The 25,835-nt window shown below is 36.9% G+C and overlaps 1 protein-coding gene across 1 annotated transcript; it reads left to right on the top strand.

Annotated features, from left to right (window-relative positions):
* Positions 1-59: 59 nt before the first annotated feature.
* On the top strand, positions 60-24,257 carry LOC114944898 (uncharacterized). Its single transcript, XM_085487513.1, has 5 exons — positions 60-278; positions 14,978-15,166; positions 23,009-23,186; positions 23,319-23,540; positions 24,238-24,257. The coding sequence occupies exons 1-5, from the start codon at positions 60-62 to the stop codon at positions 24,255-24,257; spliced, it is 828 nt and encodes a 275-aa protein (XP_085343639.1).
* Positions 24,258-25,835: the final 1,578 nt, after the last annotated feature.

Below are 25,835 nucleotides of genomic sequence, written 5' to 3'. Positions count from 1 at the left end.
CAGACGAATCGACCCATGAAATAATGAAACGATTTAGTACGAATCTTCGTTTTTATGACATGGGTTGGAGCAAACGAGGCTCAGGGCGTCAGGATGACAGTTTGAATGGTTTACGCTGCTATGATGGTACGCACAGTCTGGTAAAGTCAGATTTTGCAACGCGAAAAACAGGCAGTGCCGTTTATGTATTTAGGGCAAGCGAAAAGGACATGCTGACTATCGTTAAATTTCACGGCAGTGCCAGCAATGGAAGCCTAATACTGAAGCTCAAACTAGTGGTATGAATGCACAATTTGAACACGAAAAATGTTTTTAAGGTTGGAGTTTTTATAGGTGAGAGTGATGTTCAAAGGCTCTGGCGTGTGCGGACACACGCATGCAATTCACTCCGTTGTGAAGCACTCAGATAAACAAACCACCACTTCGAGAGGTGTGACAAATATGTTTGTACCAAACTGACAAAGAGAAAGTGATCCTAATAAAAGAGTGACGTCAGAAGTATCAAATATCTACACCAGAGGCTGTACATATGCTGTATCCCAGAATAAAGGAAATCGGATAATTGGGCTGCCGCAATTAGATAATCATTCATGCTTTTAACATCCATGAATAATTGTGACGATTGGTGCAATATTCAAAGGATCAAGGAAAAATTACACACAGACAACCGTTTGGTGGTTTCAAAACGAACGTTTATTTGAAGAATTAAAAGAAAATGTTAATATAATTGGCAAATAATATGAGAAAATCTCGACTGGCGCTTCGCGACCAGGCTAAGTGAAAGGCCTAAAAGCATTATGTCAAGGAAGGGAAAAAGGCCAAAAGCCATTTGCTATCGTTTTCCGAAACTGACTGCTTTAGATATAAGCATCCGGCGGTTGCCCAGAAAAAAATTACGGTGTTGAAAAGAAGACAGTAAACTATGTACAAGAGGTTATATAAAAAGTAGAATTAAGTTCCAGGAATAACATCTATCGAAACACGTAGAAAGATTGCGAAAATCAGCTCGGATAAATAAAAGCGAGTTGTGTGAAAGCGGAAGGACACCGTTTTCAAAGCGCGGAAGACGATCCATTTAGTACTTCTCAGTTATACACAAAGATCTCAATTAAGAAACAGGAGGGACTCTCGAAGGTGAAACTACAGAGTCACATCGGTCTATTGAGGCATGCCTGCAGTTCGAATGAAACCTGACGTGATTATAATCGTCTACTGAAGGTGCCAAGCTTAAGTAAATAAGTCTGAGCACGACATATTTTCACGCTTTGGGTTTTTTTTTTCGATCTGGAAACTGAGGGTTAAAACTGGAATGCGAAGTCTACAGATTGCTCTGAAATGTGGAAGCAAAACGAATGAACATAAGGCCGAACGCCGAAAAAAAATATATCTTTAGCGCTTCGAAAAGTCCAATGGATTAACCAACGAAGGACACGATCTGTTTTTACACGGAAGAAGCGTACCTGCCAAAGCAATTGCACGTAGTCGCAAACGAATTGCTCCAATTTTTAAGGATTTGAGAGAAAAGCCTTGCAGTGTTAATTGAAGACCTGTGCCTTTGATGCTCCACGACTATATACGTATTATCAATTATGTAGTCTCGTGGACAGCATTTACCACGTTATTGATGGATTCGTAGACACTCTGCACTTTTTAGGAATAAGTTTCCGGTTGCAGATTTGCAGTTTGTTTAAAGCTGGCAGCTTCGAAATTGGCCTACATTCCACAAAAGCTCACATTGCAATGTATGATGTAATAATGCTACAGAAAACACGTTGACGTTTCATCCTCACAGGTCGAGATATTACGTGATTATAAAAAAAATACGTAGAGAAATGTTGCATACGATGAAATAGTTAAAAATCGACTCGCCCCTTGGGCAGGTTTTGTTTCTGACAAAATAGAAAAAAAAAAATTGGCTGAATGCAGATATTAGCTAACGTACTATTACAAGGACTATCCTAAAAAATCAAAAAATGAAAAGGGTTTCGGGCCTTTTCAAAAAAAGGGGTTACTCAAAAATTTAACCTTTCAAAATTTAAACGATCAAATAAAAAATTTAAATCACAAAAAGTAATTTGATATTTTATTAAAGGGTGCCATTAAAGTGAACATACGTAAAGGGGTTAATCAAAATTTTAGTAATAATATATTACCATGAAAAGTAACTGGGGTTTTTTATTAAAGGGGAAATTAAACATTAAAAAACTCCCTAAAAGTAAAACTGATACAATTTGTTTTTCTAGAAAAGGTGCATATTTTTATTTTTAGTGCAAAAAAAATTTAATTTTTCGTTTATAAAATTTGATTTGAAAATCTGCCCCCCCGTACAATGAAAAAAAATTTGTCGTAATCCAGAGACCAAATTTTTGTTAATGCCCCAGAAAAAAAAACATGGGGGCCCCTGCTCAAAAAAAAACTATGTTTTTTTTGATGCCCAAATTTGAAATAAGGGCGAAGTCTTACAGAATAATTACCCCAAATTTTGGGAATACGAAAAGTTTTACATTAGAAGAAGATTAGTTTTAGAAAAAGGATTAAAAACTTTTTTTTAAAAAAAAGTCTACACACAACGAAGTGAAAACAAAACTTTACAAATCCTTTTTTTCTTTTTTTCTGAAGAAAATTGTAAGTCAAATAAATTTTGCTATTCAAAACCTATTTTCAATCGAAAGGGAAAACTTTTTTCTTTTTAAAAAGAGGGCCCTGTTTCAAATTTTAAAAAAATGGGATTTTATTTTTTTATAGAAAAAGGGGAATTTTTGTTTTTTAAAGGGTATAGGGATGTAAAATGGTTATTTAAAAACACTAAAACCGATGCAACAACAAAACTTTTCTTTTCTATTAAAAATTTACTGATAATTTTTAAACCCCAATCACATAGGGCCACCTTCCAGGTTAATGATGGTCATTAACGGGAAAATTTTATAAAGAAAGTTTGGGAAGATTTTAAATTTTATAAATTTTTTCACAATCTTTTTTTAAATTATTTTATTCTATCCCAACAAAAGGTTTTTTTGAGACCCGGCCCGCCATTTTTTTTTTAGCTTAAAACAAATTGGTACCGGGGAAATTCCAGAAAATTATTTTCATTTGGGGCAGTATGAATTTTCAAATAAAATCTCTATAAACAAAAAATTATTTTTGTCACAAGAAAAAAACAAAATCGACTTATTTTTTGAAAAAATTTTAAATTTCATTTTTATTATAGGTTTTAATGTGTTAAAGGGGGAACGGGGCACCTTTAAAAATTCCCATTTTTACTTTTCGGGAAATTATTTTTCCTAAATTTAGAAAAATATACATTTTACTTTGTTCATTTTGAATTTGGCCCCTTTGGGAAAAAACATATCAGTTATTTTTTGTGAAAAATTTTAATTTTTAGGTGTTTAAAATTTTTAAAAGGTTTAAAATTTTTTGAGTCCCTTCTTTTGAACAGGCCTGACCTTTTCATTTTTATGTTTTTTTTTAGGATTTCGGGTTACTTTTTAAAGTACAATTATAGAGCAGTTTTCTAGTTTCCCCCAAATTATCACAAATATATGTATTTTCAATTTTTTATCACAAAAATTTTGTATAAGTAACAATTTATGCAATACTTTTAAAAATAATTGAAATATAGGTATATATGAAACATTTAAAATATTAATTTATTTAAGTATACTAATTTTTTAAATTTAATCATATAGGTAAAGTTTGTATAATTTAATAATTTTTAAAAAACGATAAAATTGCACATTTATTCAATTGCAACAGAATAAAAATTTATTTTCCCTTGTATAATATTGAAAAAAAAGGGAAGGGGCCCCCCCTCCATCGCCCATTCTCGGGAACGCAACCATATTTTTTTTCTTCTTTTTCCCCCCTTTTTTTAAACCCAAATCATATTTCTGTCTGATAATTTTTTTTTCTGGATGATTTTTTTTGAAAGGGCATGAACCTAGGAAAAATTTAAGAAACTTTTTGGCACCGTTTTAAGCAGGCGTTTAAACAGCAGCTTTTATAAAGCCCCAGAGCAGCCGTTTTTTTTTTGGCGCTTACGGGCAATTTTTTAAAACGGGCGCTAAAAACAGTTGATGTTTTAATGTAGCGTTTACAGGCACCCTTTATCAGCCCCAAGCGCCATGTTTTTTTTTCGGCCTTGGGCCCCTTTTTATACGGCCAGAGCCCGTGTTTCATTTGGCGTTTAGGGCAGCCTTTAACCCCCATTATTTAATCTGTTCTAAGAAAATTGTATCCCCTTGTGCCCCTTTTGGGGCCATTTTTTCTTAAACCTTCCATATCATTAGAGTAATACCATTCCGATTTTGTGTCAGCTCTCAACATACACGTTGTGACCACGTTCATTTCTTCACCTTCGTGAAATATAGCGCTTATTACCTTGTACTTTTTTTCATTAATCGTGATATTACTCGTCAGCACGGCGTTAATCCATGTTGATATTTTTTAGAAGCACCCGTTTACAAAGTATATAAATTGAGCTGTATTACTACGACGGATAAAGTTGATTCGATTACGGTTTTCCTTTTCAACACGGTGCCCTTACATTCGTTACAATTGCCGTTTATCGTTTCCCATTTAGAAAATTCTACATTAATCAAACTTTGTAGAGTGACACCTTTTTTCCTTTTTAATGTCGATGTATAGGTATATTAACAAACTACTGCTTTCCAGCTTAGTTACATTGTAATTACATTTGACATTCGAGCAAACATGTTACGTGCTTTATTCGAGTTATTAATACCTCATTGATGTCGGAATACGTCGACATTAGAGCCGTAAAAAATTCCGAAACATCTTGTTGTGTTCGTTCTTCGAAGCGTTTTCCGAAAGATCTTCTAACCGCTTGAATGTTGCAATATTTACGTTCACCATACGCGCAGATAGCATCAGTCAATGCATTCGATGCTTTATTTTCAGTATTTGTTGCCTAATACGTACGCAATGAAACGCACATTGTAATATTACATTAGAATAAACGAAACAGCATTCCGTATTGCCAAAGGCCATAAATTTTCCACGTAACTATACTTTCTGGTTCTTCACAATCATAATTTGCACATCAAACAATGATATTAGGGATGCCCATCGACGATCGTACAAAACATTTTACAACCTTTTTCTCGGACGGATTGATTTGTGGCAGTTTAGATTTGAATATAGATCTCAGTCGATTATATTCTACAATGACTCTCGAGTTTGCTTTAACTGATTTCTGGGTTGAAATTTATCAAATGTAGGCCTTCCAATTTACTTTCGTGACAAACCTACATAGACTTGACCATCACTGAATACAGTTCGTTCCTAAATCAATTTATTTTAGTTACATGTAATTCCTTGACTTTTGTGTATAGTTATTCCATATAACTGAGAGACAATGGAAATTGTTTCGATTTACCACTAATTTGTGGAATCTTCAAAATTTTAAAATCTACTTTCGTTTTTGCGATTTTTTGTTATCCGAAATAATTATTTTGATGGAAACAATACAATTGCCGTCAGCAAAAGCGATTAACGCAACTACATTGCCTATCGTTCCAGACAAGTCCCAAAGTTACGTCAAATGTTGTCCGAATCATCACTTTAAGCGCCAATTTTATCGCTTTACTCTTTCAATGCCAGCTGTTCTCAGACACTTTTTCTCTTTTGTCTTCCAAAATTTTATGCAAAACCTTTTTTTTATTGCTGTAGCACAGTCGACATCATCTTTCTGTATAGTAGAATTTTTCCGCTGTCGATTTTATCGAGCATTGCTGTGTTCAAAACCTGCCAAAAACACGTGGGGCAATAAAAAATTGATCAATCGGAATTGTTCAATAAGGCAAAATTCATCAATTTTCGTCGCAACTACTTCTTAAAATTGATTTTCTAGACTGAAGAACATTGAGTCAGAATCCGTTACTAAAAACCCATTCGTATTCTAGAAAGTTTAAACACGATATGTATTGTCGCATCTTTGTCGCATATTAACAAAAATTCGTCGTACTCGAACATCTCCAAACAACATCCCCCATGGTACCAAATACTTCTGAATCTCTGATCGAGACTTTTTAACAAACGAAAATTGTCCCTTTTACAGGAGGGAAGCTGCAAAAAAGTCCCCAAACAGGAGAATGTGTTTTTCGCCAAAGAAACCATCTTGTATCTGTCGTATCAAGATTTCACAAAATCGTAGATTGATAAACATAAGTGTCATATTTGAAATCATGGAACTTTCATCGATTTAAATAATTCGACTCTTAATTTGTCTCTCAAAATTTTTTCAAGACCTGTCTGACAATTGGTTATTTTGGTGTAGATTCATGACTAACGGGTAGTTGAAACATTCTATGGATGTCAAGCCATCGATATTGAATCCCGCAATACCCGGGGGAGAGAATATTGGCACTTTTTTTTTTTCCAAAATTTATTCTGACCAATTTTTTATCGTTTCAATTAGAAAACTTTTCTCTGTACCACCCCTCGCCACTTACGTACAGTCGCAGAATCTGATTCTATCTTGTAAAACTTGGCATACTCCATCAAAGACTTTTTTCTGGTCTTCGTTAATTGCGACATCTTTTGCATAAAATCAATCGGGTCGTCAATCTTACCAAAATCTTCCAATCTTTCATCGCGTCGTCAGCTTCTACGGATTACAAATCCTTTTCATCGTCATCGGATTTTTTCTCTGTCTTTTTTTCAGATCATTTTCGGCTTCTCGATTAATTCAGCAACTTTTCTCAAAAGCTTTCTGTATTTTTCGAGATTTTCCATTACCTTCGTTAAAACAGACTTGAATTCTTAAAGGCCGTTCCACATAACGTCATTATTCAATATTAACAAATTGGAACTCGGGAAATTTACGAGTAATTATTTTTTATTGTACAGACTAGATTTAAATTTTTGAGGCCCTTTTTTTTGAACATGGTTTGACATTTTCATTTTTATTTTTTTTTGGAGATAGGTAAGAGAGGACAAATGAAGGTAAGAGAAGACGAGATAGGCGAAAAAGGGTGACAGAGGACGAAATTGGGTGACAGAGGGCGAAAGAGGACGAAAGGGACAAAAGGGGGAAAGGGGACGAAAGAGGGTGAAAGAGGGTGAGAGAGAATGAAAGAGAGTGAGAGAGGAAAAGGAGTGAAAGAGACGAAAGAGGGGTGAAAGAGGCGAAAGATGGTTTGAAAAGAAACGAAAGAGGGTGAAAGGGGACAAAAGGGGACAAAAGAGGCGAAAAAGGGTTGAAAGGGACGAAGAGGGTGAAAGAGGACGAAAGAGGACGAAAGGGGCGAAAATGGTGAAAGAGACAAAAAGAGGGTGAAAGGGGTGAAAGAGGAAAACAAGGGTGAGAGAACAAAAAAAAACTAAAAAATGGACGAAAGAGGGTGGTTAGGGCAAAAGAGGGTGGGAGTGGGGGTTGGGGGGGGGAACGGAGTGGGGGGGAAAAGGGGTGGGTGGAAGTTGAGGGAGGTGTGAGTGAAAGGTGAGAAGAGATTTATATATATATTTATATTCAGGAGAGGGGCGGTTAGTGTCCGGCCATGTTCAAACCCCAAAAGACCTTAAAAGACACTACAAGTCTTCTTATCCTGCACCATCAAAGTCCATTTTTTGGGGGGTGTAGAACTACAAAAATATAAAATTTTTGAATTGACGTAATGAACCTTAAAGGCGGCTCGCCAGAGTAATTTGAGCCAAAAAAAATAAAATCGTCAGCCGTCGGAGAAAACGGTAAAAAGTGCGTTTTTCATGAAATGAAGTAAGTGGGTCTTCTTCTTCTTTTCTCTTCTTTTCTTTTTCCTGCCGGTATAAATCTCTTCACCTTTACCTACCTCCCTCAACTTCACCCCCCCCTTTTCTCCCACATCCCGCCCACCCCCACCCCCCCCCCCACCCCCACCCCACTCCCACCCCACTCCACCCCCACTCCCACCCCTCTTTCGCCTCTTTCACCCTCTTTCAGCCCTCTCACCCTCTTCGTACCTCTCTCACCCTCTTTCAAACCCCTTCGCCCCTCTACCCTCTTGTCCTCTTTCACCCCCCTCTTTTCCCCTTTTCCTCACCCCTTTTCACCCTTTTTCCCCTCTCACCCCCCTTTCGTCCTCTTTCACCCTCTTTTCTCCTCTCTCACCCCTTTTTCTTCCTCACCCTCTTTCATTTTCTCTCTCACCCCTTTCTTCCCCTCTTTCATTTCCTCTCCCCTCTTTATTCCCTCCACCCCTCTTTCGTTCTTTCACCTCTTTCGTCCTCTTTCACTCTCTTTTCCTATTTTCACTCTCTTTCGTCCCTCTCACCCTCTTTCATTCTTCTCCCCTCTTTATTCCCCTCTTCGTCCTCTTTCACCCTTTTTTTCACTCTCTTTCGTCCTCTCTCACCCTCTTTCATTCTTTCTCACCTCTTTTGCCCTCTCTCATCCTCTTTCGACCTCTTTCACACTCTTTCGTCCTCTCTCACCCTCTTTCGTCCTCTTTCACCCTCTTTCGTTCTCTCTCACCCTCTTTCGACCTCTTTCGTCCTCTTTCACCCTCTTTCGTCCTCTCTCACCCTCTCTTACCTCTTTCACCCTTGTACGTCCTTTCTCACCCTCTTTCGTTCTCTTTCACCCTCTTTCGCCTATCTCGTCTTCTCTTACCCTCATTCGTCCTCTCTCACCCTATCTTCAAAAAATCATAAAAATGAAAAGGTCAAGCCATGTTCAAAAGAAGGTCCTCAAAAATTTAAACCTAGTCTGTACAATGAAAAATAATTACTCGTAATTCCAGAGTTCCAATTTGTTAATATCGAATAATGTATTTGTTTCAAGTAATGGCAGTAGAGTCAAATACATACCTACGTATATGCAGTTTTTGCTGTTAATTGTACTTGAACGAAAAAAATAATTAAATGATTTAAATATAGCACATTTTAAATCAAGAAACTTATATAATCGAACTCTGTTTAGGAAAAGGTAGAACATTTCATTTGCCTCTGCCTTTACAAGAAACATTGGATAAGGTATGTCCTCCGGAAGATCCTATAAATTTGAATCACGAGTTGCACATTCTCGTTCGAGGTATACCCAAGAAATCTAAAGTGGTTTGGGAAAATTTGGTAGATATTAATAAAATGTATAAGGCTTTACAATGGTTGAAAGAAAATAATCCTCATTACTCAAAAATTCGTCTTCCAGCGTCATCTGATGATCTATTAAATAATAAGTTGCAGGAAACAGAATATAGGATTGTCGATGAGGAAAGCGACAATGACGAAATAAATGAGGTGGTTGAGGAATTACCAGCATTGAATTTGTACAATGTACAGCAAAACAAAAATAATAATGATCAAACCGTTTTAAAACGTACGGCTTTTCTCACACAAATCACTAAACATTCGGATATTAACGATCAGTATACAATATACCTAATACACGCGAAAAGAATCGATAACGAATCTGCATTGAAGCTTTATCAAATGGTGAAAATTGAAGATTTTCCAATGGATAATCGTTATAAATATCTGGATGTCATGTGTTTCCCTGATTTATATCCTGATGGTGTCAATGGACAACGAGAAGATAGAAACTTTGCATTGCCGGAATATTTATTTATTAGAACACGATTGATGTCGAAACATAGTAGATTCAGGTTGAATCTGCAGTATCTGTTCTTCCTTCTCAATGATGCTAACTACCGACAGTTGAAAAGTGGTATCTATTATACGATGATGGTTACTAACCCACGAGAGAGATACACTGCTGGTAGATACTTGAACGAATTGAAAGGTTACCAATTAGAATCGAATTTAATGAGTATTTTCGCAAAATTGAGAAATACGGATCAATTTTGGCGACAACCGTCCAATAATGTAAAATGCATGACTTTGCATTACGGTCCAGCGACGTGGTTTTTGACTTTGAGTCCTAGTGAATGGAAATGGTCCGATTTGGGTGAATATTTACGAGATATGAATCCCGATAAAGAGAAGTTAGGCATCAACGAACTAATCGCATACGATCCTGTAAGTACTTCTAGATTCATGTGCATAAAATTCAAAGCCATGATTGATTTTATTTGTTTGTCCGATAATCCTATAGGAAAGGTTATTCATTACTTCTGGCGACTGGAATATCAACGTAGAAGTATGCAGCACATGCATTGTATGATTTGGATAAAAGATGCTCCAGTATTAGGAAAATCGCCGGATGAAGAAGTTGCTACGTTTATTCAAAAATACGTAACGTGTGAAATTCCAGATGAAAATGTTTCGCCAACGTTGTACGATACGGTAATAAGTGATCAGAATCATAAACATAACTCGTATTGCATGCGTACGAAAAAAACGGAAACTAATATATACAGAAAGTGTCGGTTCGATTTTCCTCGGCCAGTTACTGAGAATTTCGTTTTAAGAGACGTTATCACTTCGATAGTCGGTAGAAAAAATTTACGCAGTAAGAGCAAATTGTACGATCTTCCTCGCAAGGAATCGGAAAGGTTTATAAATGATTATAATCCGTCTATCAAATTAGCCTGGAAGGGAAATATGGACATACAATTTATTAGAGAAAAATCAGAGTTTTTAAACTCATATTTAACAAAATACACGACAAAGTCGGAAAAATGCAATACAGACTTTGAAGTGATAGATTCGAATAAGTCCTTGGCATCGAAACTGTGGAATTTTGCAATGCGTTCATTAAATAACAGAGAATGCGGTGCTTTAGAAGCTGCGGATACACTATTAGGGAATCCCTTGTACGGTACGGATAATGATACCATGGTCAAATGGATCGATGTTAATGAGGTGAGAAATAGAAAAGTTAAAACATTTAATGAAATTTAAGCTCTTGATGAAAATTCTACGAATATTTACTGTTCGTCACTCATCGATGATTACTATCCAAATAGACCTCAGGAATTAGAATCATTGAATTTGTACGATTTTGCCAGATTCTGGAAATTACGAAACAGATGTCAAATAATGACGAAGTCAAGTGTTACAAACTGGCATCGGGTTTATTTTAAAAAAACGAAAAAAGGGTTATTTAATTAACCATTATCGATTTAATATAAAAACTGAGCCCGAAAAATAATTCTACTCGCTGCTTCTTCTGTTCAAACCATGGAGAGATTTGAGTGAACACAAAGGTACATTCGAGACTTACACGGATGCCTTTAAGAATTCAGAGTCTGTTTTAACGAAGGTAATGAAATATCACAAAAGGCTCGAAGAAATACAGAAAGCTTCTGAGAACGTTGCTGAATTAATCGAGAAGCGCGAAAATGATCTGAAAACAGCAGACGGAGACAAATCCGATGACGATGAACTGGATTGTAATCCGATAGAAGCTGACGACGCGATGAAAGATCTGGAAGATTTTGGTAAGATTGACGACCCGATTGATTTATCGCAAATGATGTCGCAATTGAACAAAGACCAGAAAAGAGTCTTTGATGGAGTATGCCAAGTTTTACAAGATAAGAATCAGATTCTGCGACTGTACGTAAGTGGCGAGGGTGGTACAGGGAAAAGTTTTCTAATTGAAACGATTAAACATTGGATCAGAATAAATTTGGAAAAAACGACTGCCATATCTGCTCCCACGGGTATCGCAGCATTCAATATCGATGGCTTGACAATCCATAGAATGTTTCAACTACCGGTTAGTCATGAATCTACACCAAAATATACGCAATTGTCAGACATGGTCTTGAAAACTTTGAGAGACAAATTAAAGAATGTCGAATTATTTATAATCGAAGGAATTACATGTAACAATGCAATGATGGATTTAGGAACGACTGTATTCAGTGATGGTCAAGCCTATGTAGGTTTGTCACGAGTAAGTAAATTGGAAGGCCTACATTTGATAAATTTCAATCCAGCATCAGTTAAAGCAAACTCGAGAGCCATTGTAGAATATAATCGACTGAGATCTATATTCAAATCTGAACTGCCACAAATCAATCCGGTCCGAGAAAAAGGTTGTGAAAATGTACGATCGTCGATGGGCTATCCCTTAATATCATTGATGATGTGCAGAATTATGATTGTGAGGAACCAGAAAGTATAGTTACGTGGAAAATATATGGCCTTTGCAATAACAATGCTGTTTCGTGTTACGCTAATGTAATATTACAATGTGCGTTTCATTGCGTACGTATTAGGCAACAAATACTGAAAAATAAAGCATCGAATGCATTGACTGATGCTATCTGCGCGTATGGTGAACGTAAATATTGCAACATTCAAGCGGTTAGAAGATCTGTCGGAAAACGCTTCGAAGAACGAACACAACAAGATGTTTCGGAATTTTTTACGGCTCTAATGTCGACGTATTCCGACATCAATGATGTATTAAAACTCGAATTAAAGCACGTAACATGTTGCTCGAATGTCAAATGTAATTACAATGTAACTAAGCTGGAAAGCAGTAGTTTGTTAATATTACCTATACATTCGACATTAAAAAGGAAAAAAGGTGTCACTCTACAAAGTTTGATTAATGTAGAATTTTCTAAATGGGAAACGATAAACGGCAATTGTAACGAATGTAAGGGCACCGTGTTGAAAAAGAAAACCGTAATCGAATCAACTTTATCCGTCGTAGTAATACAGCTCAATTTATATACTTTTATAAACGGTGCTTCTAAAAAAATTATCAACAATCGAATGACCGCCGTGCCGACGAGTAATATCACGATTAATAAAAAAAAGTACAAGCTAATAAGCGCTATATTTCACGAAGGTGAAGAAATGAATCGTGGTCACTACACGTGTATGTTGAGAGCTGACACAAAATCGGAATGGTATTACTCTAATGATATGGAAGTGTTCAAGAAAAAATGGCCCAAAGGAGCACAAGGGGCATAAATATTGTTCTTAGAACAGATTAAATAATGGCGCTGTATAAAGGCTGCCATAAACGCTACATTAAAACATGCTCTGTTCTAGCGCTGTATAAAAGTTGCCGTAAGCGCCAAAATAAAATATCGGCTGCTCTGGCGCTTTATAAAAGCTGCTGTAAGCGCTGCATTAAAACGAGTGCAATAAGTTTCTAATTTGACCTAGGCTTCATGACATTTCAAAAAGTATCATCAAGAAAAAAATTATCAGACAGAAATATGTATGTCGTGTTAAAATCGGAGAGACGAAGAAAAATATATGGTTGCGTTCTCACGAGAATGGGCGATGGAGGGGCCCATTCTTTATTTTCAATATTCATACAAGAATATAAATTCATTCTGTTGCAATTGAAATAAATGTGCAATGTATCGTTAAAAGTTATTACAATTATACAAACATTTACATATATGATTAAATAAAATATATATGTATACTATAATATAATTATATATTTTATATATGTACATATATACCATATATTTCAATTATTTTGAACTGTATTGCATAAATTGTTACTTATACAAAGTTATGTGATAAGAATCGAAAATACATATATTTGTAATACTTGAATTACTAGAAAGCTGCTCTATATATCTGTACTTTAAAAAGTAAGTGATATCCTAAAAAAATCATAAAAATGAAAAGGTCAGGCCATGTTCAAAAGAAGGTACTCAAAAATTTAAACGATCTAATAATAAATTATCACGAAAAGTAACTGATATGTTATTCAAGGTGCCAGTTCAAAGTGAACATACGTAAAGTGTATATTATCTAAATTTAGTAATAATATATTACCATGAAAAGTAACTGTGATATTTTATTCAAGGTGCAAGTTCACATTGAATATACATACATATAAGTAAAACTGATTACAATTTGATTCTAGAAAATAAGTGCGATATGTTATTCTTAGTGCACAAAATATAATAGTCGTTTATAGAGATTTGATTTGAAATTCATACTAGCCCGTACAATGAAAAATAATTGCTCGTAATGCCAGAGTACCAATTTGTTAATGACTCAGAAAAATAACATGGCGGCCTGCTCTCAAAAAACTTTCGATGGGTAGAATAAATAATTGAAATAAGAGTTGTGAAAATTGTATAAATTAAAAACCTCCAATCTTTCTTTAGTAAAATTTCGAATTTTCGTATCAACTTCCGATTTGTGTTATACCGTATTTTCAGGGAGTAAGTTATTGATCAGAAAACTTTGCCTTGTTGCTCGAAACGGGTGTATATTAATTAAAATTTATAAATGTACAGTTCTCAGGTCAACTACAATAAAGCTATACGCTTAAAAAGTTTACTGATTATTTGTCGTAAAATACAATAAAAAATTACATATTAATTATTCAAGCTACAAGTGAGAAATAAATATCATTAAAATATACAAAAAAAATTTATCAATTTGACTCTGAAAAGTAAGTGACATGGTTCTCAAAGTGCAAGGTTTCATTTGACAACTTACAATTTTCTTCAGAAACACAGAAGAAAAAGGTATTTGTATATAGTTTTGTATATTCACTTCGTTGTGTGTGTAGAGCTTTTAAAAATACGTTGAATCCTTATTCTAATCTAATCTTCTTCTAATGTAATACTTTTCGTATTTCAAATGTTGTAGTAATTATTCTGTAAGAGCTTTGACATTATTTCTAAATGGACATCGAGAAACATCATAGTTTTTTGAGAGCAGGCCGCCATGTTATTTTTCTGAGTCATTAACAAATTGGTACTCTGGCATTACGAGCAATTATTTTTCATTGTACGGGCTAGTATGAATTTCAAATCAAATCTCTATAAACGACTATTATATTTTGTGCACTAAGAATAACATATCGCACTTATTTTCTAGAATCAAATTGTAATCAGTTTTACTTATATGTATGTATATTCAATGTGAACTTGCACCTTGAATAAAATATCACAGTTACTTTTCATGGTAATATATTATTACTAAATTTAGATAATATACACTTTACGTATGTTCACTTTGAACTGGCACCTTGAATAACATATCAGTTACTTTTCGTGATAATTTATTATTAGATCGTTTAAATTTTTGAGTACCTTCTTTTGAACATGGCCTGACCTTTTCATTTTTATGATTTTTTTAGGATTGTCTATTATTTATCGGCGAAGATACAAATATAGATTTGGCCAATGCGGTGGCAATGTGGTTCTCGTCACTTTATTGGATCAGCGGAATAATGATGAATCTAAAATCGATCGTGCAGGGCGCCAAAGCGATTATTTATCCGGAATTTAATGAAGAAATGACGTGTACACTAATTGAAAAATATAAGGTGTGAAAGCTAACAGAGAAAATTGCGATAACCCTATATATGTTTTAAAACTTATTATTTACTTCATTTATAAGAGATTTTTTTCTTGTAAAATCGTAAGAGCTAATATTTTTTAATATCTGTTTTTTTTGTGATTTAAAAACAATAATACTGAAGATACATATATCAAAATTATGTGACTTGTTGCTAGATACTTGTATTTTTTAATAAGCAGTAAATTGTAGGTGGTGTCAGGATAGTTTTAGATGATGTCAGGGCGTAATTCTAATAAGGCTTCTAGTGGATCTTAACAAAGGATCTTTATTAGGTTAAACTGTACTCGAAAGAACACGCACGATGGCTCACACTCTGCGGGGAAACTGACCTCTTAACCTTCTCCCTTCTTTCTTACGCAGCGCCGCCAGCGGCAGAGGGGGGGGAGAGGAAACGTAATTCGCCGCTCACGCGTGTATATAAATGAATATCGGTAGAATAATAATTCGCCTACAGTCGGCCAGCCTGACATTGCGACCGTCTCGGTCGTACGTATAGGAACAAAACGTTTTAAGTAAATATATCCAACATATTAAGTAACGCCGGATAAAACAAACATTTCTTATGGACTAAATAAACATACTGATTAGTCATATTTATTTGGATATATATGGTCGCATCGCGTCGGCGGCAATGACGCTATTATAGGGCATTTGAGTGACTTGAAATCCTTCGACATCGGTTATTACATAACGGTCAGAACCTAGCACTCGCTTTACAACGTAAGGCCCTTTATACTTTGGTATGAGTTTTTTATTGGTACCAACAGAAGTGTCCACATTACGGATCATTACGTAGTCGCCCTCTTTATATTGTTTCGCTTCTTTGTGTTTCTTGTTATAATAGCGTTCGTTTTCTTTCTGACTCTTCTGAATTTTTTCAGAGGCAGCTTCTCTTAATAACACTAGATCTCGACTAGTATCAGTATCTAAAACTAGTTTAAGTTTATCGTTAACTTTACCGAGTTGTTCTACGCCAAATAATAGTTTACTGGGGGTTTCCCCCGTTGATCGACATATTATTAAATGCATATTCTATTTGATCTAAAACTTGATCCCATTTGTGTGGTTCGTCACATAACTTCGCAATCATCGGAGTAATGTCGTGGTTGAACTGTTCTATTTGACCATTTGCACGCGGAGTACCAACAGCTACGAGGATATGCTGAGTAGACTCATTATTTATAAATTCAGTAAATTTATCTGATGTAAAGGCTGTTCCGCGATCGCTTACAATGCGTCGAGACTTACTATAAGTTCGATAATAATTTCGCAAATGATTAATTGTCTCATTCGAGGCCGTAGATTTGCACGGATATACTTTCAAAAACTTTGTAAAAGCATCTACTACTGCTAAAATATATTTGTATCCGCGACTGGTTTTTTCAAAGGGACCACAATGGTCGACATGGATCGTTCGAAAGGGTAAGTTCTCTTTCGGTATACTGTGTAACTTGCCTTCTTTCTTTCCACTAGAAGGGGAAAACTCTATACAACGCAGACAATTAGAAATATAGCACTTTACTTTCTCTCTCATTTGTGGGAACCAGTAAACTTGCCTAATGTTAGCAATAACTTTATCGAGGCCGACATGGCCAATGTCATCATGACACGTACGGATTACATTACTTTCCATTGATATCGGTACATAAAATAAGAGTTTTTTACTCTTATCTTTACGGTAAACAAGACCGTCTCGCAATTCAAAGAATTTATCCTCAGATTTTTCTAATTTATTTCGAATGTTTACTATATTTACATCCCGATCTTGTTGAATAGATAAAGTTCGGTCGAACGAATTAGCTTCTAATATTAGAATGCTATGACATCGACTCAACGCGTCGACATGATTCATCTGTGTACCGGGTCGATGTACGATTTGATAACAGTATTGCTCTAAAAATAATGCCCAACGATATATTCGCGGATTAACTGTCTGTTTACTTAAAGTAAGGCGAAAACTGTCGCAGTCTGTTATTATCTTAAAAGGGATACCGGCGAGATAGATATGAAACCGTTTAATCGCATAAATCACAGCGAGACACTCCAGCTCAAAACTGTGATACTTGGATTCGACAACTGTTGTCCGTTTACTAAAATAAAATACAGGCCGGAAAATACCATCCTTTTGTCGCTGTAAAAGTATCGCGCCGAAACCACTTGTACTCGCATCGCAGTGCAATTCTGTTTCAAGTGTCGGGGAATAAATCGATAGTATCGGTTGAGAAGATAACAACTGTTTCAATTCTTCGAAGGCCTTGATCTCCTCTGAACCAAATTTAAACACGGCATCTTTCTTGACTAAGTCATATAACGGTTTAGCGACTACTGAAAATTTCGGGATGAAACGACGGAAGTAACTAGCTAAACAAACAAATCGATGCGTCTCTTTTATGTTTCGCGGGATTGGGTAATTAGTTACGGCTTCAACATGTTGCTCACTTGGGCGAATACCATTTTCATTAATTAAATACCCAAGATATACAATTTCCGTTCGAACAAAGAAACATTTATCGAGTCTAAACTGCAACCGGTATCGTCGCGCTATTTCAAATACATCTTTCAAAATATTTAGGTGTTCCTCTATACTTTCAGTCGCTATCAAAATATCATCTAGATATAACAAGATATTACTCTCTCGGATGAGTTTATCAAAGACTTTGTTGACGAATCTCTGGAACACTCGTGGAGCATTAGTCAACCCGAACGGCATTCGTAGGAATTCAAATTGTCCGATAGGCGTCACAAACGAGGTGTATTTTACCGAACACTCAGACATCTTAATATGATAAAATCCGTTCCTTAAGTCGAGACTACTAAAATATTTTTTTCCTTTTAACCGATCAATATGATCATCTATCAACGGTGTGGGAAAATTGTCTTTTACAGTAATCTTATTTATTTCACGGAAGTCGACACACAGTCGTGACTTGCCATTTTTCTTCCGCACGAGAACGATTGGGCTAGCGTAGGGTGAATCACTCTGCCTAATTGTACCTGTTTTCAATAAGTCGTCTAATATTACTTGCAACTTTTCTTTATCGGCATACGTTAAACGCCTAGGCCGGAAGGTAATCGGCTGTTCATTTTTTAATAAAATTTTCATCTCGGTTTCTGGCTCGCTCGCATCCGAATCCCATTTATCAACGTATTCTTTGTTATACAATCTTCGAACGCTTTCGACTACATGCGATTCGACACCGGGATTAATATTCAATTCTTCTCCAACTTTTACAGGATTTTCGAGATATTCTATTTGCATAATCTCGGTATCAAAATTGTTCTCGCTTGTCGACTCGTTTCTCCTAGTAATCTTTACCGTTTTACCTAGTTCGATTTTTATTAACGGATCTCGACAAAAATCGCGACCAAGTAATGCCGCACACGACATTGTTTCGTTCGGTACTACCAGAAAACGTAGCTGAATATTAATTCTTTCGATTTCGACTAATTTCGTAAAGGTGCCTATTACGCGAACAGGGGATTTATTTACTCCACAGAAACAATCGCCGTTAGGAGGTAGCGGTTCGCGCAAACTCGTCGGAACATACTCAGTTTTTATGAGGCTCACTGGGGAGCCGGGATCAACTATCGCGTCTACTGTATATTCACGATCCATATCCCCTTCAAAGGACACCGAAAACTTTAACTGTACACAATACGGATCGCTAACGGGTATCGGTTCGATCAAGTTCACAACGTTCGTCGACTCGGGTTTCGACTCTTTCTCGGGACAGTCTTTTTTCAAGTGGCTGGCTGAACCACATCGATGACAGCCTCCCTTAACTTTCTTCGGGTGTGAACATGCGGATGCCAGATGTCCAACTCCCTGGCAGTTATAACATTTAATTATCTTTCGGCGTGGTGCCAAATCTGCACTCGACGATGCTGGATTTCCTTTAAACGCTGAACTCTCCTTCGTCGACAATTTCCCATCCTTTTGGATTTTTCCTTGATCAATAGGTTTCTTCCATTCGCGATCAGGGAACTTCTTCGGGTGTAGCGTCAATCCTTTAAATGCCTCCAACAAATCCGACTGAGACTCGAACTGCATAATACGTGCTTGATCTCTGAGATTGCGATCAGGTATACCCTCGATGACATAATCGACTACTTCGTCATCTACTATCGGTACCCTATTAGCGAGGATTATTTTATCATGGAAGTAACTCGTGAATGATTCGTCCGTCCGCCATGCTCTCTCTTCGAACTTCTTGCGTAGGGACAATCTTGATTGACGAAGGTCGAACATTCCCTTCATGGCCGCCAATAGATTTTCTATACCAAGGGTAAGATGATGTGGTTTGGAGTGAAACCACTCGGATGCACGTCCTTTTAATTTAGAGCTTATTAAAATTCTTGTCGCAGCATCATCCAAGGCGTACGACACTCGCAGCAATTGTACCTGCTGTTCCCATTTCCAGAACGTACCCTCACTGCCGTCGAATTCGCTCAACAAGTCGCGAATAGCCCTTACACTTTCGCTCATCGGTGGACCATTACGTCTTCTTCCGCCATCATTCATCTGCGGTGCTCCATGATCTTCGATGTTCTCTCGTCTAACGATATCTAATTCACGTTGAAGAAGAGCTCGTTCTCTTCTAAGTAGTTCATTTTCTCGTCGAATCAAGTCATTCTCAGTCAAAGGACTTTCAACGGATGCGTCGTTACTTACTTGGCTTTCATTGTCCTTGCCCGCGACGGCATCCCTCGATTCATGGCCCGCGTCAATCGGCTGATCGACACCGCGGCTCTGCCGTGACCTCTGTTCATCCAGTGTGGTCCATATCTCCGGGTAATTGGCAGTCAATCGATCTATCAGGTCAGCTTTGTTACCGGTCGCCGGCAATTTCTTCTCGCGGAGAATGTCCTTAATCTCGGCAAGCGTATACGCACTCGGCGGTCTCGCCATTGTTAGCGACACACTGCACTTCCCTTTTCTATACGTCCTAGCACACAGCGACGTGTTAATAAATGTTTAACCTCAGTCTAAATGTTCGCGACACACGTCGGCACAATTAGCACACAGCAAAGATTCGCGGTACACAGCGCGAATTACCGTCAAAATATTCGCGACACACAGCGCGGAATATTCTGTCTTTCAGTACGCAGCAAAGATTCGCGGCACACAGCGCGAATAACCGTCAAAATATTCGCGACACACAGCGCGGAATATTCGGTCTTTCAGCACGCAGCAAAGATTCGCGGCACACAGCGCGAATTACCGTCAAAATATTCGCGACACACAGCGCGGAATATTCTATCTCACAAGGATATCGCGTTACACGTCGATTCACCGCGCGCGATACGTGGACTCGCTTTCTCTCGTACGCGGCGGAACAATTAGCACGCAGCAAAGATTCGCGGCACACAGCGCGAATTACCGTCAAAATATTCGTGGCACACAGCGCGGAATATTCTGTCTTTTAGCACGCAGCAAAGATTCGCGGCACACAGCGCGAATAACCATCAAAATATTCGTGGCACACAGCGCGGAATATTCTGTCTTTTTGCACGCAGCAAAGATTCGCGGCACACAGCGCGAATAACCATCAAAATATTCGTGGCACACAGCGCGGAATATTCTGTCTTTTTGCACGCAGCAAAGATTCGCGGCACACAGCGCGAATAACCGTCAAAATATTCGTGGCACACAGCGCGGAATATTCTGTCTTTTTGCACGCAGCAAAGATTCGCGGCACACAGCGCGAATAACCTTCAAAATATTCGTGGCACACAGCGCGGAATATTCTGTCTTTTTGCACGCAGCAAAGATTCGCGGTACCCAGCGCGAATAACCGTCAAAATATTCGCGACACACAGCGCGGAATATTCTATCGTGGACTCGCTTTCTCTCGTACGCGGCGGAACAATTAGCACGCAGCAAAGATTCGCGGCACACAGCGCGAATTACCGTCAAAATATTCGCGACACACAGCGCGGAATATTCTATCTCACAAGGATATCGCGTTACACGTCGATTCACCGCGCGCGATACGTGGACTCGCTTTCTCTCGTACGCGGCGGAACAATTAGCACGCAGCAAAGATTCGCGGCACACAGCGCGAATTACCGTCAAAATATTCGTGGCACACAGCGCGGAATATTCTGTCTTTTAGCACGCAGCAAAGATTCGCGGCACACAGCGCGAATAACCGTCAAAATATTCGTGGCACACAGCGCGGAATATTCGGTCTTTCAGCACGCAGCAAAGATTCGCGGCACACAGCGCGAATAACCGTCAAAATATTCGTGGCACACAGCGCGGAATATTCTGTCTTTTAGCACGCAGCAAAGATTCGCGGCACACAGCGCGAATAACCTTCAAAATATTCGTGGCACACAGCGCGGAATATTCTGTCTTTTTGCACGCAGCAAAGATTCGCGGCACACAGCGCGAATAACCATCAAAATATTCGTGGCACACAGCGCGGAATATTCTGTCTTTTTGCACGCAGCAAAGATTCGCGGCACACAGCGCGAATAACCGTCAAAATATTCGTGGCACACAGCGCGGAATATTCTGTCTTTTAGCACGCAGCAAAGATTCGCGGCACACAGCGCGTAATAACCATCAAAATATTCGTGGCACACAGCGCGGAATATTCTGTCTTTTAGCACGCAGCAAAGATTCGCGGCACACAGCGCGAACAACCATCAAAATATTCGTGGCACACAGCGCGGAATATTCTGTCTTTTTGCACGCAGCAAAGATTCGCGGTACACAGCGCGAACAACCATCAAAATATTCGTGGCACACAGCGCGGAATATTCTGTCTTTTTGCACGCAGCAAAGATTCGCGGCACACAGCGCGAATAACCATCAAAATATTCGTGGCACACAGCGCGGAATATTCTGTCTTTTAGCACGAGCAAAGATTCGCGGCACACAGCGCGAATAATCTTCAAAATATTCGTGGCACACAGCGCGGAATATTCTGTCTTTTAGCACGAGCAAAGATTCGCGGCACACAGCGCGAATAACCTTCAAAATATTCGTGGCACACAGCGCGGAATATTCTGTCTTTTAGCACGAGCAAAGCTTCGCGGCACACAGCGCGAATAACCTTCAAAATATTCGTGGCACACAGCGCGGAATATTCTGTCCCCCTACTCGAGTAACACAAGACACGGTTTTCTCTGCATCGACCACAACACTTGGTCGTACTTTTCAAAGTCCCGTGTATCTCTCGTGCGTGTATTAACCTCACAGATCCTTCGCTAACTTCTTCTTTGATCCCACTTCTGAAGTTGTAGGTGGTGTCAGGATAGTTTTAGATGATGTCAGGGCGTAATTCTAATAAGGCTTCTAGTGGATCTTAACAAAGGATCTTTATTAGGTTAAACTGTACTCGATAGAACACGCACGATGGCTCACACTCTGCGGGGAACTGACCTCTTAACCTTCTCCCTTCTTTCTTACGCAGCGCCGCCAGCGGCAGAGGGGGGGAGAGGAAACGTAATTCGCCGCTCACGCGTGTATATAAATGAATATCGGTAGAATAATAATTCGCCTACAAAATAATAATGTTGCTCTTAGGGATTTACTTTGTTATAAAGTTAATTATTTCTTTTAAGTAAATGTTTTTTCAACGTAATATTCATATAAATTTGCCACTCTTAGAAGAATGCCATTAATTTGCTGCTAGAGTCTATTTATTCGGAGATTTGCATTTGTTATGAGCAATAAATGTTTATCATTACAATAAATCATATGTTAATAATGTACAATAATAGTTTATATAAATTTAAGTTACATATATAATTTTATTGGAAAATATGAATCTTTTTTTCTCATTTTACTATTCAGATAACAGTGATTTTTCTAAGCCCGAGCATGATCAATCGATTTCTTAAAACGGATTATTTAAGAAAGTATTCATTATCAACTTTAAAAATCATAAATAGTGGTGGCGCGGTAATCGATCCAAAAGTTCAAGAAGAAATAAAACATATCTTGCCGCATGTTCAAATGTTGCAAGGTTATGGTAGGTAATATTTTAGTGTAATAAAATGTTATAAATACAAAATTAATATATGTATAAGAAATAACATAATATATAATAAGTGAACAAGAAAGATTTACCGCAAAAATTTGATTATTTATTTTATATTTCTAGGAATGACAGAAGTCTGTGGATTCGTTACATTTCAGCTCCCACATCACAAAGCTGGATCTTGCGGGACTGTAGTCCAGAATGCGAAAATAAAGATCGTAGACCCAGAAACCGGAAAGATTCTTGATCCAAATAATCCAGGAGAATTGTGGATGAAAACGGCAATTATAATGAACGGCTACTACAGAAATCTTGAAGCGACTAAAAACATTATTGATGAAGAAGGTAAAAAAACCTATTTTTCTTTTGCGCCAACGCAACACGTTAATAGTATAATTAAAATAAAATAATTAATAATAATCTTAATGTGTTGATAGATCAATCAAAACTATTGAGCATAAATTATAAAGATGTGAAAAAAATTTAAAAAAAATTTAATTACATAAAATAAACAAATAAATAAACATGACATACAGGTTCAGTAAAAATAATAAACAATTTTGTCATAATCTCTGACATGTAAATACACTCATAATAACATTTTCACATTTTATCGTTGGAAACCCTTATATAAATTTATCACTAGTAACGCCAATTTATCATTTATTTCGAGCACTTAATCACTTATTTCGAGTACTTAAATTATTGTATATCAATATTTTAAGTGCTCGAAATAAGTTTTTAATTGGAGTTACTAATGATAAATTTCTACAATGGAAAAAGATGGTTATAACTACATAACAGATTATTATAAACTCATTAAGAATAGACACATATGTAAGTAATTTAACATTAATTTTCTAAATCCACAACATTAAAATCATCCTTTCTATTTAGTGGGTTCTTTATATTTTCGAGAACTATGACATTTCTACGCCTTCAAACAATGGAATTAAGAAATATTCTCCACATCTAAGGCTATATTAAGAAATCCATGGGAGAATGTGTTTACATAAATTACAGATACAACTGTCTATTTTAGAGTTTGACATTTATTCCTAATAATTTTATATAATATAGATTTTGTGCAACCGGCGCGCGAAAAGTTGCCCTTTCCGCACATGATGGGATTTTAGAAAGGGCTTCCTTTCCACGCACCGGTCACACAAAATATCGTAGCCAATATGTGCGGGTCATAAATCGGCCGATTGTGCGGATTGTCTCGGCTTCGCCTAGTGCGCCAAACTTCCGCACTCTCGGCCGATTTACGATCCCCCGCACTTGTTAGCTAATATACTATTAATATTGAAGAAGACTGCGTACAGTCAAAACGTCTGTTATCTTTGTAATATCAAATCTTTTATAATGTATTTTGTGCAATTAAAAAAATAATTTTTAAAATTTTTTATATGAACATTCTTATAATTTATGCTCGATAGTTGGCCTTATCAACACATTAAGATTATTATTGTAAATAATACATGAGCGTTATCAAAATAATTTTGGTATAATTAAAATTAATTGATTATTTATACAATATAAATATTTATTTATAAACGTGTATATGTATATAGATCAATCAGTTGAAAGAACCTTTTATAATAAAAACAAAAAAATGTTATTTATTAATTTTTCTTATTTTTATAAATAAAAATATTTTAACTGAAAAAACTATTATGTGTACAAATTGTTGTTTTAATTCCCTAGAAAAATTATATTCAAAATTAAAAATTTATGAAAAATATTAGAAATATATAAGTGAAAAAAACAGAGAAAAAGAAATAAAAGTAAAACAAATTTAATTGAAAAAACTTAGCGCTCTCAACTTCATTAATATATCAGTTAGATTACCAGCACCAAGTTTCTAAAAATGTATCAACATTGATTTGTACAGATAAAAATAACACTATATTTTTAAATAATATTTCTTACAGTAATACAATTTTTCACAACTGACCTCTATACTTAGCACTGTCTATTTAGAGAATTTTCTTTCTTCAAAAAGATAAGTCGGGAAGAAAATATACCATAAAAATTCTATGGCAACTAATTTTTCCGAAAATATGCTTGTACTATGAAAATTTGGTTTCGCGATCATTGCCTCCGCACCGTACCGTCCGTCCCATTTTGTTAATAATTTTACATCCACATGATTGCGCACATTTTCCATCGTCTTGCCGAATACCGCGTTATTCATCAATTTATATAAATTTTTTTCAAAATTGTTTTTCGCTCGTGTTCTAAACTGTGTGTTGAGTTCGATGTATTTTTGAAGCCACGCTGACTGCGTGAATTGTAGTATGCGATATATTTTTGTTATGCGTAGCCCGTGGCGCGTGCACTGCTGCAGATTACGATAGTGTATTACGTAGCGCTTCTTATCGTAAAACGTTGCGAGGAGTTTATACTCCCGCTTGCCGGGCGGCTTATCGCACGTCGGGCAAAACGGTAGGTCAATGTGCGCGTCATGAAGATGCTGTGGATACTTTAAATCTACTTCGAGAACATAGCCTATAGGTGAATCGAACGCGATAGATGATATGTCAAAATTTGATACATCGTCGACCCATCAAAAATCGGCATATGGCAATGGTTGACACATTGCCCATCCGTACAAAATATTTCCATCAAAATACATGA

The sequence above is a fragment of the Nylanderia fulva genome, unplaced genomic scaffold (genome assembly GCF_048542155.1).
Source record: "Nylanderia fulva isolate GAGA-0341 unplaced genomic scaffold, ASM4854215v1 Scaffold564, whole genome shotgun sequence".
Taxonomy (NCBI): Eukaryota; Metazoa; Arthropoda; class Insecta; order Hymenoptera; family Formicidae; genus Nylanderia; species Nylanderia fulva.
This window is presented reverse-complemented; position numbering and strand designations above follow the sequence as displayed.